The 17824-nt window shown below is 37.1% G+C and overlaps 1 protein-coding gene across 8 annotated transcripts in view; it reads left to right on the top strand.

Moving 5' to 3' along the window:
* The window catches only part of ENOX2 (ecto-NOX disulfide-thiol exchanger 2), a 384366-nt gene that overhangs the window by 341510 nt on the left and 25032 nt on the right, over positions 1 to 17824 (top strand). For all 8 annotated transcript variants that reach the window (XM_066356618.1, XM_066356617.1, XM_066356616.1 and 5 more), the window contains one exon: positions 4442 to 4556. In XM_066356618.1, the coding sequence (XP_066212715.1) occupies positions 4442 to 4556 (115 nt within the window). The remainder of the gene's footprint in view (positions 1 to 4441; positions 4557 to 17824) is intronic.

Genomic DNA, 17824 nt, shown 5'->3' with positions numbered 1-17824 from the left:
AAGTGCAGTTAAAGTGGCTATATTACCCAAAGCAATATACAAATTTAATGCAATCCCCTTCAAAATCCCAATGTCATTTTTTAAAGAAATAGAACAAAATATTCCAAGGTTTGTATGGAACCATAAAAAAAACCTGAAAAGCCAAAGCAATCCTGAGGGTACAGAATGAAGCTGAAGGTATCACACTACCTGACTTCAAATTGTATCATAGAGCCATGATAATAAAAACAGCATGGTATTGGCAAAATAAATGCAGACCAATAGAACAGAATGGAAAGCCCAGAAATAAAATCACACACACACACACATACACACACACACAAATAATCTTTGAGAAATGAGCCAAAAACACACAATGGAGAAAAGTAAGCCTCTTTAATAAATGGTGTTGGGAAAATTGGAAAGCCACATGCAAATAAATGAAGCTTAACTACAGTTTGTTCCCTGCACAAAAATTTATTCAAATGGATCAAAGACCTAAATATAAAATCAAAAATGATAAATTACATAAATCAAAACATAGGTATTAAGCTCATGGATCTTGGCCAAAGAGAACAGTTTATGAATTTGACCCCAAAGGCAATGGAAGTAAAGGCAACAATAAATGAATGGGACTATATCAAACTAAAAGTTTCTGCAGAGCAAAAGAAACTGACAACAAAACAAATAGCCAACAAAATGGGAGATGATATTTGCAAACAGCTGTGATAAGGGGTTAGTATCCCAAATATATAAAGAACTGACAAAGCTCAGAAACAAACAAGCAAACAATCTAATGAAAAAATGGTCAGAGGACCTGAACACACTTCTCCCAAGAGAACATACAAATGGCCAACAGATATATGAAAAGATGCTCATCTTCACTAGCTATTCAAGAAATACAAATCAAAACTACAATGAGATACCTACCACCTCACACCTGTTAGATTGGCTATTATCAACAAGACAGGTAATAACAAGTGTTGGAGAGGCTGTGGAGAAAAAGGAACTGGCATCTACTGCTGGTTTGAATACAAATTAGTACAACCATTATGAAAGAAAATATGGTGGTTCCTCAAAAAATTAAGAATAAAATTGCCATATTACCCAGCTGTTCCTCTTCTAGGTATCAACCCAAAAAGCTCGAAAACATTGGGATGTAAAGACATATACACCCCCATGTTCATTGCAGCATTATTAACAGATTGGAAACAATCAAAATGTACTTACTGATAGAATATTGGATAAAGAAGATGTGGTACATATTATACAATAGAATACTACTCAGCCATAAGATGTGATGACATATTGTCGTTTACAACAACATGGATGGGCCTTGAGAACATTATACTGAGTGAAATAACTAAATCAGAAAAAGCTAAGAACTGTATGATCTCCCACATAAATGAGATATTATCTTAGACTCAAGGACATAAATAAATATGAAGTGGTTACCAGGGGGAAGGGGATGTGGGAAAGGCAGAGGGGAAGAGGATGGGGGAAGGGTGTAAAGAAGGAGAAATGTAAGGTGACAGATGACAGAATGTAGTTTGACTTTGGGTGATGGGTATACAACATAACAGTTCAAATGTTATAGAAATGTTTACATGATACCTATGTACTGTTATTGATCAATGTCACACTGTTAAATTTAATTTTCTAAATATAATTTAAAAATAAAAAAGTTTAAGATATAGAGCACAGTTACTTTAATTATATTTTGAAATGATTATCACAATAAGTTTGTTAGAGTTTCTCTTTATGTTTAATTTTTGGCAGTTTTACAATGATGTTCCTAGACATACTTTTTTTTACAGATACCCTGCTTGGGATTCATTGAGTTCTTTGAATATATACAGTAATGTCTGTCATCAAATTTTAGAAATCTTCAATTATTTCTTCTTCAAAGGTTTTGAATGATTTAATCTCTCCTATTTCAGTAATTCCAGTTAGTTTCTCTCTGTTCTTCAGATTGGATAAATTTATATTGTTCTCTAAGTTTTCTCTTTATTATGTCATCTTCATGCTACTGTTAGGTTTATCTAATTACTTTTATTTTAGATATTTTCAGATTTTTTATTTCTCAGTTTTAGAATTTCCATTGGTTCTTTATAAATGTTTCTATTTCTCAGCTAGAATTTTCTATTTTTTCCTTCATTATAAGCATTTTTTCTTTACATCATTGGGCTAATTATATTATAATAATTGCTTTAACTCCTTGTCTGCTAATATCTACAGTGTCCGTAAAGTCATGGTGTACTTTTGACCGGTCACAGGAAAGCAACAAAAGACAATAGAAATGTGAAATCTGCACCAAATAAAAGGAAAACTCCCAGTTTCATACCTACTCAGTGCAGTTCAATGTGGGCTCAAGCACAGATTTTTTAGAGCTCCTTAGGTAACTATCACGTATAGCCTCTACACACTCATCACTGACTGATGGCCTACCAGAACGGGGTTTCTCCACCAAACTGCTGGTTTCCTTCAACTGCTTATCCCACCGAGTAATGTTATTCCTATGTGGTGGTGCTTTGTTATAAATGTGCCGATATTCACGTTGCACTTTGGTCACGGATTCGAATTTAGCAAGCCACAGAAACCACTAAACTTTCCTCTGTACCGTCCACATCTCAACGCATGGCCATGGGCTGCTCCACTGTATACACGGTGTTACGTCATCATCTGCACATGCACACATGCTGCCGCATCATCCTATGGAAACTGGGAGGTTTGCCTTGTATTTGGTGCAGATTTCACATTTCTATTGTCTTTTGTTGCTTTCCTGTAACCGGTCAAAAGTGCACCATTATTTTACTGTATATCTGGTTGATTTCAATTTGGTCTCTGTTGATTATCTTTTCTCGTGGAAATGGATCATCTCATCCTAGTTCTTTATACGTCAAGTATTGTGGAGCTTTTCCTTCATATTGTGAATATCTTTTTCTTTTAAGACTGGATTTCGCCTGACTAGGCAGTGGTGCAGTCGATACAGTGTCAGACTGGGACACAGAGGACCCAGGTTCTAAACCCTGAGGTCTCAGGCTTGAGTGCAGGCTAATCCGACTTGAGCACGGGTTTAACAGCTTGAGTATGGGGTCACTAGCTTGATCTTGGGATCATAGACATGACCCCATAGTCACTGGCTTGAGCCGAAAGGTCGCTGGCTTGAGCCCAAGGTCGCTGACCTGAACAAAGGGTCCATCTCTCTGCTGTAGCCCCCCGATCAAGGCACATATGAGAAAGCAATCAATGAACAAAAGGTGCCGCAATGAATAATTGATGTGTCTCATCTCTCTCCCTTCCAGTCTGTCCCTATTTGTTCCTCTCTCTGACTCTCTTTCTCTGTCTCTCTGTCTGTCAAAAAAAAACAAAACTTTAGATTCTCTTATGTTTTTCCAAAGAATGTTGACTATGTTATTCTTTATTTTAATAGTCAATTTACTTCATTAGAGTTAAGCTGAAATTTCTGTCTTAGATGGCAGCTCAAATGTCCGTTTAGTTCTTTTAGCCTTAGCTGTATTGTTTGGATTCTGCACTGTGCTTTTGTGGTTCAGAGGTCATGAAGAAATTTGAACAGATCTTATACACAGTATTTCAATTTCTCTATCTTTAGTTGTCTCCTTTCTGAAAACTCCTCTTCACTTCCCAGTGGCTGCAGTTGCCATAATCACTCGTCTTGATTTCTTTAGGATATAAAGACTGTTTTTTTTCTATTAAAAATTTAGTTACCCTGTGAGGTGCTGACTGTGGTCTGCTCCCAGACAAAAAGGCACTTAAAAAACTAGGAGACCCATATACTTCTTCCAAGTGTCACTCCTCTTCAGAATATACCTGCTTTTCTTCACCCTACAATGTCATTAGTTAGGGGTTTGGTTTAGTTTGGTTTGGTTTGGTTTGGTTTGGTGTTTTGTTTTGTTTTGTTTGTTTGTTTGTTTTCATGAAGTATAGTTATTATCTATAGAATGGGTGATCTGGTAGAAGCCCACTACTGACCATTTTGGTTGTGACTTCTAAACCTTCAAAAGTTTGGTTAAGAATTCCATTGAATGCAACTGTAAGGGGAGAAGAAAGTGGATGGAAAGCAGTAAAATCAAAGGGTTTTACACAGGAATATGAAAATGGCAGAACCCTTAAATAAGGAGAAGTCCAGAAATTCATGTGAGGAAGAGGTAAAAGGTCATTTGTGACCAACAATACTTTCTAATATGGGAAGGATACAAGGATCATCAGCTACCAGAATTCTGGGTATGGAAAGAAAGCCTTATGCAAGACAGAGTGTACAAAGTCTGCTTTGTTTTATTGAGACAATTTCAGCCTCAATGCTCCCCTTTGCCTTTGCCTTAAGATTACTCTGAAATTCTGTTATATGTCAAAACAACTGCTTTATATTATCCTTAACTTTATTCATTTTCTCAAGATTTCCAAGGCTTTCCCATTTTAAAAGTATACCTTTTAACTTTAGGAAATTCGCAACATCCATAATGATGAATTAATGGGAATCAGGAGAGAAGAAGAAATGGAGATGTCTGATGAGGAAATAGAAGAAACAACAGAATCAAAAGAAACCGAGGAATCAGGTAAAGATAATTGTGCTCTGTTTTATTTAAATGACATCTTCTTGAATGGATGACATTTTAAAACTGTTAACACCCAGTAAGTGATGGGCATTAACCTATTAGACTGGAGCTAGCTAGAAATAATTGGTGAAGCAATTTAAGTACAAACTGGCTAGATATCAACACTGTGGCTAAAGGGCTTTCAATTTAGGATTGCCTCCTTTTATCCCTTATCTTTTATCATAGTACCTAATTAAAACTGGACTTTCTTTTCCTTGGAACACTGGATATTTAGGCAGCATTATTCTGTATTTGGTTTGGATTTATTAATAATATGTTTCACAGTAGAAACCATAAGAAAGCTAATGCATAAATAGACAACTAGCCAAACTTTTAGGGAAAAAATTGTTAGATTCCTATTTCATTTATACCTTATAGCAAAATTAATAATTGATGAATTTCAGATTCAAATGTAAAAAAATACATATAGCAAAAGAAATTCTGGTACATATAGGAGTTGGTTATATAATTTCAGATGAAAGTCTCCAAAGAGAGAAATCATAAACAATATTTTTGATAAATTTATATGCAAAAAATTAAATATTTCTCTTGAAAAATCACAAACTTGGCCCTGGCTGGTAGGCTCAGGGGTAGAGCACTGGCCAGGCGTGTGGATGTCCCGGGTTCAAGTCCTGGTCAGGGCACACAGAAGAAGCAATCATCTGCTTCTCCACCCCTCCCCTTTCCCTTTCCCTTTCGTTTTCCCTTTCTCTCTTTCTCTCTCTTCCCTTCCCACAGCCATCACTTGAGTGGTTCAAGCGCATCAGCTCTGGTTGCTGAGGATTGCTCTGTTGAGCCTCAGCCTCAGATGCTAGAAATAGCTCATTTTGGAACATGGCCCCAGATAGGCAGAGCATCGGCCAAAGGTAGGGGTTGTCAGGTGGATCCCAGTCAGGGCACATGTGGGAATCTGTCTCTATTGCCCCTCCTTTCACTAAATATATATATATATATATATATATAGTCTACCGGAAAATTCTGTCTGTTTTTGGAGTAAACGGACTATATATATAGTCTACCGGAAAATTCTGTCCGTTTTTGGAGTAAAACAAAATACAAATTTTTCTTACCATCAATAAATTTTATTAAATAATATAATTGCCATTATTATTAATGATTTCTTGCCAGCGTAAGGGCAATTTGTATATCCCATTTTTGAAAAATGTTTTATCTTTTCATGCGAAAAATTGAACCAGTGCTTGTTTGATATCTTCTTCATTTTTGAATTTTTTGCCTTTCAAAAAATTTTATAAGGATAAAAACAAGTGATAGTCAGAGAGTGCTAAGTCCAGGGAATATGGTGGATGTGACAGACATGCTTCTATAGCATTTCTTCCTTGTTAAAATTCATAAAAATTACAGTGGCATAAATGAACTTTATCAGTAGCCATGGGTACACTATTGCTTCACACATAAGACTAATGTGAATCAACTTTGTTTTAGTTAATTTGCTACGTCAGTATGTATACATTAAGTAATAAAAATGGAAAGATAAACATGTGCTTACATGTTGAAACTTGTGACAGAAACAGACAGAACTTTCCGGTAGACCATATATATATATATATATATATATATATATATATATATATATGTCACAAATTTAATACAGATTAATTAAATTTAATATAAATTTAATTATATATAAACATAATTATAAATTTAATATAAATTTAATTATATATAAATATATCACAAATTTAATACAGATTAATTAATAAATATATATATATAACAAATTTAAAAGAGAATCTACAAACTAAAGGGAAATCTCTACAATGTATGAGTCCACCTATCTGCTGACTTTTACTGTGGTTACTTGGAAGTTTATTAGGAACCAAAAAGGAGTCTACAAAAACTTTTCCAGGTAAAGGCTTTTGTTCTTATCTAGTATAGTCAGGACCTCACTGAGACAGAGGCCATGATGCTGGCTCCCAGTGGAACTCATAAGACAAACTTGCTTAACAGTATAATACACCACTCTTTAATTTCATAACAAACTTTCTTGGAGGGAGATTACCATAGAGGGAATTAAAATATCAGCCAAAAGACCACTGTTTTCAGGTAAACCACTCCAGAAAATCTTGGGAGTCAGAAATGTACAGTAGACAATGCACTGGACCTAAAGTTAAAACAACTGAGTTCAGTGCTGGGATTCAAATAATTTAAAAACCAGTTCTCTGCCCTAATGACCAATTTTTTTATAAATAAATTTTTATTAATTTTAATGGGGTGACATCAATAAATCAGGGTACATATATTCAAAGATAACAACTCCAGGTTATCTTGTCATTCAATTATGTTGCATACCCATCACCCAAAGTCAGATTGTCCTCAGTCACCTTCTATCTAGTTTTCTTTGTGCCCCTCCCCCTCCCCCTCCCTCTATCCCTCCTTCCCTCCCCCTGCCCCTCGTAACCACCACACTCTTGTCCATGTCTCTTAGTCTGGTTTTTATGTCCCACCAATGTATGGAATCCTGCAGTTCTTGTTTTTTTCTGATTTACTTATTTCACTCCGTATAATGTTATCAAGACCCCACCATTTTGTTTTAAATGATCCAATGTCATCATTTCTTATGGCTGAATAGTATACCATGGTGTATATGTGCCACATCTTCTTTATCCAGTCTTCTTTTTTCTTTTTTTTTTCTTTTCTTTCTTTTTTTTTTTTTTTTTTTTTACAATGATTAAAGCCTTTAAGCAAACTCTTGGCCAATAGAGCAAGAATAGTGGGCCAGGAAGCTTAGCAATAACAGATACCAATGTATCTGTTAGGTCAATGTAGCTTCCAGTATCTAAAAGTCCTTTGAATTTATGCTCATTTATTGTTACTTCCATATCAGGGCGTTCCTGACCTATTTTTTTAAATCCAATTGGCAAGATCAGAGGAGCCAAATCACCAATTTTCTTGGAGCCCCTTTTGCAGGATGTGGCCTGAAAAGCAGAATTAGCATCCTTATACTATTCTTCTAACTGCCTGAATTAGCCGTGAAACAAATTTTTTTTGATTAATTTTAATGGGGTGACTTTCATAAAATTGTCTTCCGTCACCTTCTAACTGGTTTTCTTTGTGCCCCTCCCCTCCCCCAACCCCCTCCCTCTCCTCCCCCCCACCCTGTAACCCCAAAACTGTTGTCCATGTCTCTGAATCTCATTTTTATATCCCACCTATGTATGGAATCATATAGTTCTTATTTTTTTCTGATTTACTTATTTCGCTCAGTATAATGTTATCAAGGTCCATTCATGTTGTTGTAAATGATCCGATATCATCATTTCTTATGGCTGAGTAGTATTCCATAGTATATATATACCAAAGCTTCTTAATCCACTCGTCCTCTGACGGACACTTGGGCTGTTTCCAGATCTTCGCTATTGTGAACAATGCTGCCATGAACATGGGGGTGCATTTCTTCTATTCAAACAGTGCCATGGTGTTCTTGGGGTATATTCCTAACAGTGGTATAGCTGGATCAAAAGGCAGTTCCATTTTAAATTTCTTGAGGAATCTCCATACTGTTTTCCACAATGGCTGCACCAGTCTGCATTCCCACCAGCAGTGCAGGAGGGTTCCCTTTTCTCCACATCCTCGCCAGCACTTATTCTGTGTTGTTTTATTGATGAGTGCCGTTCTGACTGGTGTGAGGTGATATCTCATTGTGGTTTTAATTTGCATTTCTCTAATGATTAGTGACGTTGAGCATTTTTTCATATTCCTCTTGGCCATCTGTATGTCCTCTTTGGAGAAGTGTCTATTCATTTCTTTTGCCCATTTTTGGATTGGATAGTTTGTCTTCCTGGTATTAAGTTTTACAAGTTCTTTATAAATTTTGGTTATTAACCCCTTATCAGACGCATTGTCAAATATATTCTCCCATTGTGTAGTTTGTCTTTTTATTCTGTTCTTATTGTCTTTAGCTGTGCAGAAGCTTTTTAGTTTGATAAAGTCCCGTTTGTTTATCCTGTCTTTTATTTCACTTGCCTGTGGAGACAAATCGGCAAATATATTGCTGCGAGAGATGTCAGAGAGCTTACTGCCTATGTTTTCTTCTAAGATGTTTATGGTTTTACGGCTTACATTTAAGTCTTTTATCCATTTTGAGTTTATTTTTGTGAATGGTGTAAGTTGGTGATCTAGTTTCATTTTTTTGCAGGTAGCTGTCCAATTTTCCCAACACCATTTGTTGAAGACGCTGTCTTTACGCCAATGTATGCTCTAACCTCCTTTGTCAAATATCAGTTGTCCATAAAAGTGTGGGTTTATTTCTGGGTTCTCTGTTCTGTTCCATTGATCTATATGCCTGTTCTTATGCAGTACCAGGCTGTTTTGAGTACAATGGCCTTATAATATAACTTGATATCCGGAAATGTGATACCTCCCACTTTATTCTTCCTTTTCAATGTTGCTGAGGCTATTTCTGTTCTCTTTTGGTTCCATATAAATTTTTGGAATATGTGTTCTATATCTTTGAAGTAAGTCATTGGTATTTTAATCGGTATTGCATTGAATTTATAAATTACTTTGGGTAATATAGACATTTTAATGATGTTTATTCTTCCTAACCATGAGCACAGTATATGCCTCCACTTGTTTGTATCTTCCCTGATTTCTTTTATCAATGTTTTATAATTTTCCGAGTACAAGTTTTTAATCTCCCTGGTTAAATTTATTCCTAGGTACTTTATTTTTTTGGTTGCAATGGTAAAGGGGATTGATTCCTTAATTTCTCTTTCTGACAGTTCATTGTTAGTGTATAAAAATGCCTCTGATTTCTGAGTATTAATTTTATATCCTGCCACCTTGCTGAATTTATTTATCAGGTCCAGTAGTTTTTTGACTGAGACTTTAATGTTTTCTATGTACAATATCATATCATATGCAAATAATGATAGTTTTACTTCTTCTTTTCCAATTTGGATGCCTTTTATTTCTTTTCCTTGTCTGATTGCTGTGGCTAGGACTTCCAGAACTATGTTGAATAAGAGTGGTGAAAGGGGGTACCCTTGCCTTGTTCCTGATCTTAAGGGGATTTCTTTTAATTTTTGCCCATTGAGTATGATATTGTCTGTGGGTTTGTCATAGATGGCCTTTATCATGTTGAGGTATGTTCCCTGTATTCCCACTTTGCTGAGAGTTTTGATCATAAATGGGTGTTGGATTTTATCAAATGCTTTTTATGCATCTACTGAAATTATCATGAGGTTTTTCTCCTTCCTTTTGTTTATGTGATGAATCACATTAATTGATTTGCGAATATTGTACCAGCCTTGCCTCCCCAGAATAAATCCCACTTGATCATGGTGTATGATTTTTTCCATATATTGCTGGATCCGGTTTGCTAATATTTTGTTGAGGATTTTTGCATCTAAATTCATCAGGGATATTGGCCTATAATTTTCTTTCTTTCTTTTTTTTTTTTTTTTTTTTTTTTTTTTTTTTTTTTTGCAGATTAGTGTTTTGTTTATTTTTGCAAAGTGAGTTCTAAATGAGATATATTTTCACTCCAGCCAGTCCGGGAGAGACAGATAATAAGCAGTCAATTACATCTATAAGAGGTCAAGTAATGATAAATGTTAGGAAGAAAAATAAAGCAGAGTGAAGAGATTGAGAATGAATGGGGATGGGAAGGGCAGTTATTTGATATCGGATAGTCAGAGAAATCTCTGTCTGACAGGTATCATTTGAGCAAAGTCCCGAAGGAAGAAGAGAGAGTGACATATGCAGCTGTGTAGGGACAGAGCGTTCCAGCAGAGAGAACAGCAAGTGCAAGGTACGGAGGCAGGAGAGTTGAAGGAAGGGTAAGGAGGCCAGTGGCCCGGAGGAGTGAGGAAAGGAGTGGTAGGAGGTGAGGGCAGAGTTAATTTTCTTTCTTTGTCTTGTCTTTGCCTGATTTTGGAATCAGAATTATGCTCGCTTCATAAAAGGAGCTTGGAAGTCTTCCTTCCTCTTGAATTTTTTGAAATAGCTTGAGAAGGATAGTAGTTAGTTCTTCTTTGAATATTTGAAAGAATTCACTTGTGAAGCCATCAGGCCCAGGACTTTTCTTTTTTGGGAGTTTTTTGATAACTGTTTCAATCTCATTTGTTTTAATTGGTCTGTTTAGGTTTTCTGATTCTTCCAGATTGATTTTTGAAAGATTATATGTTTTAAGGAATTTGTCCATTTCACCTAGGTTGTCTAGTTTTTTGGCATACAGTTCTTCATAGTATTTTCTTACAATATTTTGTATTTCTGTTGTGTCAGTTGTTATTTCTCCACTCTCGTTTCTAATATTATTTATTTGAGTTCTCTCTCTTCTTTTCTTGGTGAGTCTGGTTAAAGGTTCATCGATCTTGTTTACCTTTTCAATGAACCAGCTCCTGGTTTCATTGATCCTCTATATTGTTTCTTTAGCCTCTATGTCATTTATTTCTGCTCTGATCTTTATTATTTCCTTCCTTCAACTAGCTCTGGGCTTTACTTGATGTTCTTTTTCTAGTTCTTTTAGATGTAAGGTCAAGTTGTTTATTTGAGCTTTTTCTAGCTCCTTGAGGTATGCCTGTAATGCTATGAACTTCCCTCTTAAGACTGCTTTTGCTGTGTCCCATAAATTTTGAGTTGATGTATGCTCATTATCGTTTGTTTCTAGGAATTTTTTAATTTTTTCTTTGATCTCATTGTTTACCCATTATTTATTTAATAACATGCTATTTAGTTTCCAAGTGTTTGAGTATTTTTCAGTTTTTCTGTTGTGGCTGATTTCTAGTTTCATGCCATTGTGATCAGAGAAAGTGCTCAATATGATTTCAATCTTCTTAAATTTGTTGAGACCGCTTTTATTACCTAACATGTGGTCTATTCTAGAGAATGTACCATGAGCGCTTGAAAAGAATGTATATTCTGCTGTTTTAGGGTGAAAGATTCTGAAGATATCTATTAAATCGAGTTGATCTAATATGTCCTTTAAGTCTCCTGTTTCTTTGTTAATTTTCTTTCTTGAGGATCTATCTGATGATGTTAATGGGGTATTGAAATCCCCTACTATTATAGTATTGCTGTTTATCTCGCCCTTTAAATCCATCAAAATCTGCTTTATATATTTCGGTGCTCCTATATTAGGTGCATAGATAATTATAATGGTTATATCTTCCTGTTGGATTGCTCCCTTTATCATTATATAGTGACCTTCTTTATCTCTAAATATATCCTTTGTTTTAAAGTCCAATTTGTCTGATATAAGTATTGCTACCCCAGCTTTTTTTTCATTTCCATTTGCATTAAATATTTTTTCCATCCTTTTATCTTCAGTCTATGTGCATCTTTTGATTTAAGGTGTGTCTCTTGTTGACAGCATATGTATGGGTCCTGTTTTCTTATCCATGCAGCTACCCTATGTCTTTTGATCAGATCATTTAATCCATTTACATTTAAGGTTATTATCGATATATAATTGTTTTTTGCCATTTTATTCTTTAAAACTGTATTCCTCTTTTGCTATATTCTTTTTCACCTTTGATCTGTTTACAACAGGTCCCTTAGCATTTCTTGCAGCCTTGGTTTGGTTGTAGTGAATTCCTTGAGGGTTTTTTTTTGTCTGGAAAGCTTTTCATTTCTCCTTCAATTTTAAATGATAACCTTGCTCAATAAAGTAGTCTTGGTTGTAGGCTCTTGTTCTGCATTACTTTGAATATTTCTTGCTGTTCTCTTCTGGCCTCAAGTGCTTCTGTTGAGAAGTCAGAATTCATCCTTACGGGGGCTCCTTTGTAGGTGATAGTCTTTTTTTCTCTAGCAGCTTTTAATATTTTCTCTTTATCACTTAGCTTTGGTATTTTAATTATGATGTGTGTTCGTATTGATTTCTTTGGGTTTCCCCTTAATGGAGTTCTCTGTGCTTCCTGAACATGTGAGATGTTTTCCTGCCTTAATTGAGGGAAGTTTTCAGCTATGATATGCTTGAACAAAGTTTCTATCCCTTGTTCTTTCTCTTCTTCTTCAGGAACCCCTATGATGTGGATGTTATTTCTCTTCATGTTGTCACAGAGCTCTCTTAGAGTTTCTTCAGACTTTTTGAGTCTCTTTTCCTTTTTCTGCTCTGTTTCCGTGCCTTTATTTATTGTGTCCTCTAACTCGCTGATTTGATTCTCCACTTTATCCATCCTGCTTTTAATTCCTTCCATTGTGTTCTTTATTTTAGATATTGTATTTGTCATTTCTGACTGATTCTTTTTTATTATTTCAGTGTCCTTTTTTATATTTGCTATCTCTATTTAGGCATTCGTAATGACCATCTAATGTTGTTCTAATATCTCTGAGCAGCCTAACAATTGTTATTTTAAACTCTGTATCTGGTAATTTGGTTATATCTGATTCATTTAGGTCCTTTTCTGGGGATTTCTCTTGGTTCATTTGTGTTGCATTTCTCTGCCTTCGCATTTTCTCTGTGTAAAGGAAGGTTTTGGCCACTGGAGTCCACTGGGTATGTCCTCTGTTCCCTAGGTATGGTCTGTCTGCAGGCCCACCACCCCCTCTTCTGTTGCTGCCTAGGGCTTTTGGGTTTGGGCGTTGCCGGTGCCTGCCCACTGGGGCTGTTGCTGAGGTTTCCCCCTCTCCTTCACGGGAGTGCCTGTGATCCCGTGCTCGGGTGCACAAGTCTTGGTTGCCTTGGCCTTTGCCCCACCCTCGTGGGTGGCATTATGCTCGGCCCTGAGGGCAGTGGCTAGCACCTTTGCTCAGCTGCGGATCTCTGCCTGTTTCCAGGCTTTCTGCCCTGCCCTTGCTGGGGGAGCCCGCTGGTGTAATGGCTGCTAGCCTTGGCTCTACCAGCCGGGCAGGATTGTGTGCCCACGCTCAGCTCAGTAGCGGAAATCCACCTGTTCTGGGCTTTTGGCTCCACCCCCACAGGAGGAGCCGGCTCCCAAGTCACGCCACAGGCCTCAGTTCCATGGGTGGGGCAAGGCTGTGCTCCTGCACCCTTGCTCAAGGGCTGGTCTCCACCTCTTCCAGGGTTCCTGCCGTTCTCCCACAGGTTGGATTACAGGCTGCCGGCAGCTGGGCTTGACCGCTTTTGCATGCCTACTCCTTTCCAGCCGGGCAAGACTGAGCTCACACGTGAGCCCAGTGGTGGCCAGCAGGCTTCCACCCCTGCCAACAGAACTGCACCTCCACATCCCGCCGCTGCCCGGCCTCAGGCGAGCACTCAGCCATGTGGGGTGCGGGCGCTGCAGCTCAGACCCTAACACTCACTACTGTAGACCCGAAAGCTCCCTCCTTCTAAGCAACTCTGCTCTGAGTGCCGTGGGAGAGCTTGTTTGGCTTGTGTCCTGCTTCCCTTTGCTGGTATTGCTGTTTCCGGAGGAAATATTCCCTTCAGTTTTGGGGAGTGACTCGTCCCAGGGGTTAGGATGGCTGTCTCCCAAAATGTTTCTCCCTGTGCCTCCTAGATTACACTGTCTTCTGCTATTCCGGTACTCTCCTCTCTCCCCATCCCCCGGAACCCCGGGTGAGTGGTTGTGAGAGAGGTGTTCTGCGCGGTCCCTTTAAGAAGTATCCTGGGTCTGAGAAATCAGACTCTTTCTCACAAACAGTATCCTGACTTGTTTCCAGCTAAATACTGTCCTTATGCCTCTTCTGGGCTCTGGGGCTGCAGGGTGGGTCTTTGTTCCAGGGATTCAGGACCCTTCCCTCTCTGCTAAACTCACTTCCTGCCATGCAAGTCTCTCCCGGCTGCCATTAGCTCTGGGGAGCTGGGCAGCCCTCTCCACATTTCCGCTTTTCCTACCAGTTTCGGTGTGGCTTCTTCAGTGTTCCATGGTTGAAGAGTCCTCTTAGTTTAGTCCAATGTTGGTTTTTCCAGATGATAGTTCTTAAAATTAGTTTGTAATCCACTTTGATTCTGGGAGGTGGATGTTGGTACATCTGCCTACTCCAGCGCCATCTTGTCTTCCCCTAATGACCAATTTAAGTATAAAAAAATATATACAGAAACATAGTTTATTATTTCATGCATTTAATGCTTAAATAAAAACAACTTAGAGATACACAAAACTGGATTATGTTACAGAAAGAGTTTTAAAATATTAATGAAAAATATTAAATAATGCCTGACAAAAAACAATAAAACTGTTAAGATATTTTCATATTGCTTCTTTTTTTCCCCATATTGCTTATTTTTTCCATATTCCTTCTTGACTGGTGTCCTCAGTAGCAATATTTTTTTTTTTTACCTATGGACAGATGAACATTACTAAGGGCACTTAGAATATGCTGTTGTACAGATGAACGTTAAAAAAGAGTAGGGAATGTTAATTTGTAATTTACACATTGGGTGGCTGCGCAGTCACCCACCTTAAAGGGAACCCTGATTACAAGTGCATTTTAACAACAAGTTTGCTGAATTCAACAAAAAATTAGGTATAGGTTCTGTCAAACCAGTGCGAACCAGCTGAATCCCACAACTGAGTTCTAGTCCCAACTCTGTTCTTGATGTAAGGGAAAGGATTTCCTTCCCACTGAATTTCAGATCCCACACTTGTAAGAAGTACATTATAAATACCATCTAACAGAATTTTATGATGGCTAAATGAATCCATTCATTAATTCAATAACTATTACATGTTAAGCACTGAGCTAGACATTAGGACATTCAGATATGGTAGTGTACTTTTCATGTGTGTGTTGGGCAGGGGGAGAAGAGAAACCAGATTGGTTATAAGGAAAACTGGAATTTTTTGCTTCCAGTACTTGCATGTTGAAGTCAGCAGTTCTACAGCCACTTGAGTGGTCCTAGAATCTTTACTCTATGAACAGAAAACCTTAAGGAAAGAAAACCACCAAGTCAGACCTTTTCTTTGAGGCATTTGTTGGCTTTTACATCTGGATTTCCTCTGTTTATGCCTTCTGTTATATCTCTAAACAAATAAATCTACATATACATAGAAGAAACTCTTTGTAATCGGTGAATATTTAGCATTTTCAGAACAGTCACTGCAAACACATAATATAAACTTATAACTAAAGTTAAACAAAAGAGTTTAATGATAATTTAGTTTTTCAAATTATCTAAGGACTGAGTCAGGATGTTTTATAGATGATTAATCTTTGATTGTTAGGAGTGTCTCCACCTAAGAATCCTGCAGTATTATATAATGTTAATTCAGTGTTACCCTGAAATGAATGCAACCATAAGTTTGAGCATCCACTTGATAAATTGCTGAGTTTGAGGAGTTATTAAGTGAGTAGAGTATTGTATGGGAGATTCAAACTGCAGTTACTAGGGTTATATAATTGCATTTTGCTTCTGTATCTCTTTTGAGTTAAAAGCTGCATTGGCTAGTGCACAGAATTTTATTCGTTTAGAGACAAGAAACTCCCTAACAGATCATCTTATAGCTATTTTCTTTCCTGTTCCACATGCCAGGTTGCTTTGTCAAATAAAGCTATCTACAATATACTTAATGAGGCTTACCAAATAGCTTTTCTCCAAGAAGGTTTCAATTTGTTTTAATTCAAAGACTTTTGTGCATTTTTCTTCCCCTAGATTGTATCTAATTTTGTTATCTCGCTTCTGTAGTACTCAACTGTAGAAATCCTGTTCACTATGAGCCAGTAAGTCAGTCCTCAGTTTTCATCTAAGTCAGCTACCTGTTTTAGTTATTACTTGGTTCCAATTACAAGCTTAACCACTGGATCTCCAAGTTGATTGTTTCTCTTTCCATGCTCTCGAACTTGAATTCCAAGGAGCCTAGAGCATGTTTCTGGTTAAATTTTCCTTCCCGGAGAAAGTAAGAGTCAAAGCTAGCTTAGCAGTCTCAGTTATGTTTCCTTGGAGTGCCACAGAATTTCTGTTCTTCAAGATACTCTATACTAGCCAGTCCATATTTGTGATGCAATACTGGAAATACTCTTGCCATAAATGAAAGGACTTCTGTGCTCAAAGCAGTACGTTGAAGAGGGAGAATCAAGTCAAAGCAAATCATGATAGTGTGAAACTATTTCATTCTATTGTTAGCTATGATAGAAAGTACATGTACCCAGTAAACCTAAGAACAGCTGTTTCCTTTCAGCATCTATCTTCTGCCTTGTTCACGTAAACTAGTAGTTTTCACACTTGGTGTATATAAGAATCATTGGATTACCCTTAACATTTTTGAATTCTGAACTGCAGAGTCTGATTCAATAGGTCTGTGATGGGGTTTGGGAATCTGTATTTTGCCAGATATCCTAAATGATTTAGATGCTGGTGGTCCAGGGAGCACATTTGTCAATCACTGACTTAGACTAATTCTTCTTTGTTCTAACCAAGTTTTCTCTTCCTGTGGTATCCAATCTCCTTCTTTCTTTCTTCCCACCTCCCATTATTCCCATTTCAGGAGTTTTACCAATGAATTACCATATTCCCCCATTTATAAGATGCATAAGTTTTTGAAAAATTTGGGGTCTAAAAGCTGAGAACATCTTATACAGTGGTTATAGATTGTTTGCTTGCATTTCCCGCTTTTCTGCACTTGTTTTTGTGCTCATTGTTGAAGACAGTGATTCATCATCAGACACAGGTGAGGACAAACTGATGGATGGGAGTCTTGAAAGTAATGAGGAGTTATATGAATTTTATGATGAATAAAACTTGAATTCAATAGCTTTATGTAATACATTTTTTTTTCAAATTTCAGGCCCCAAAATTAAGGTGCATCTTATACATGGGAGAGTTTTATACATGGGAAAATATGATACATGCACTATGTCCTATAAAATGATGGAAATAGAAATGTAATATATATAAATTCATATAAAATATAAGAAATACTTCTTGATGCTACCCTGGAAGTTACTGATTAGAATGTAGCAAAAGGCAAGATATTATTGGGTCAGAGTAACCACAATCAGTGAAGATTGATCAGGGCCTTGAAAAATAAATAGGTTTGAATAAGAGAAGGGAAAGTAAGAAAGTGTTTTGATGCAGAGAGGGAAGAGGAGAAGGGGCAGGGCTCAAAGACGGAGATAAGGATGATGTGTATAGGGGGATAAAGTTTTCAGTGGGTAAGATGGGTCCAGAGTATAGGGAACCATGGATACCAAGCTTAGACTTAGCATAGTGGGCAGTATGGCATTATAAGTTTGTCTCAACCAATGCACTATTATGATAAAAGCAACATGAATTTTAGGAGATAAGACAACCCAGCCCAAGACTTTTATAGGAATTGAGATATGAAATGATGAGGTTGGGACAAGACTGAAGGCAACAGAAACTG

Source organism: Saccopteryx leptura, chromosome X (assembly GCF_036850995.1).
Source record: "Saccopteryx leptura isolate mSacLep1 chromosome X, mSacLep1_pri_phased_curated, whole genome shotgun sequence".
In the NCBI taxonomy this organism is placed as follows: Eukaryota; Metazoa; Chordata; class Mammalia; order Chiroptera; family Emballonuridae; genus Saccopteryx; species Saccopteryx leptura.
This window is presented reverse-complemented; position numbering and strand designations above follow the sequence as displayed.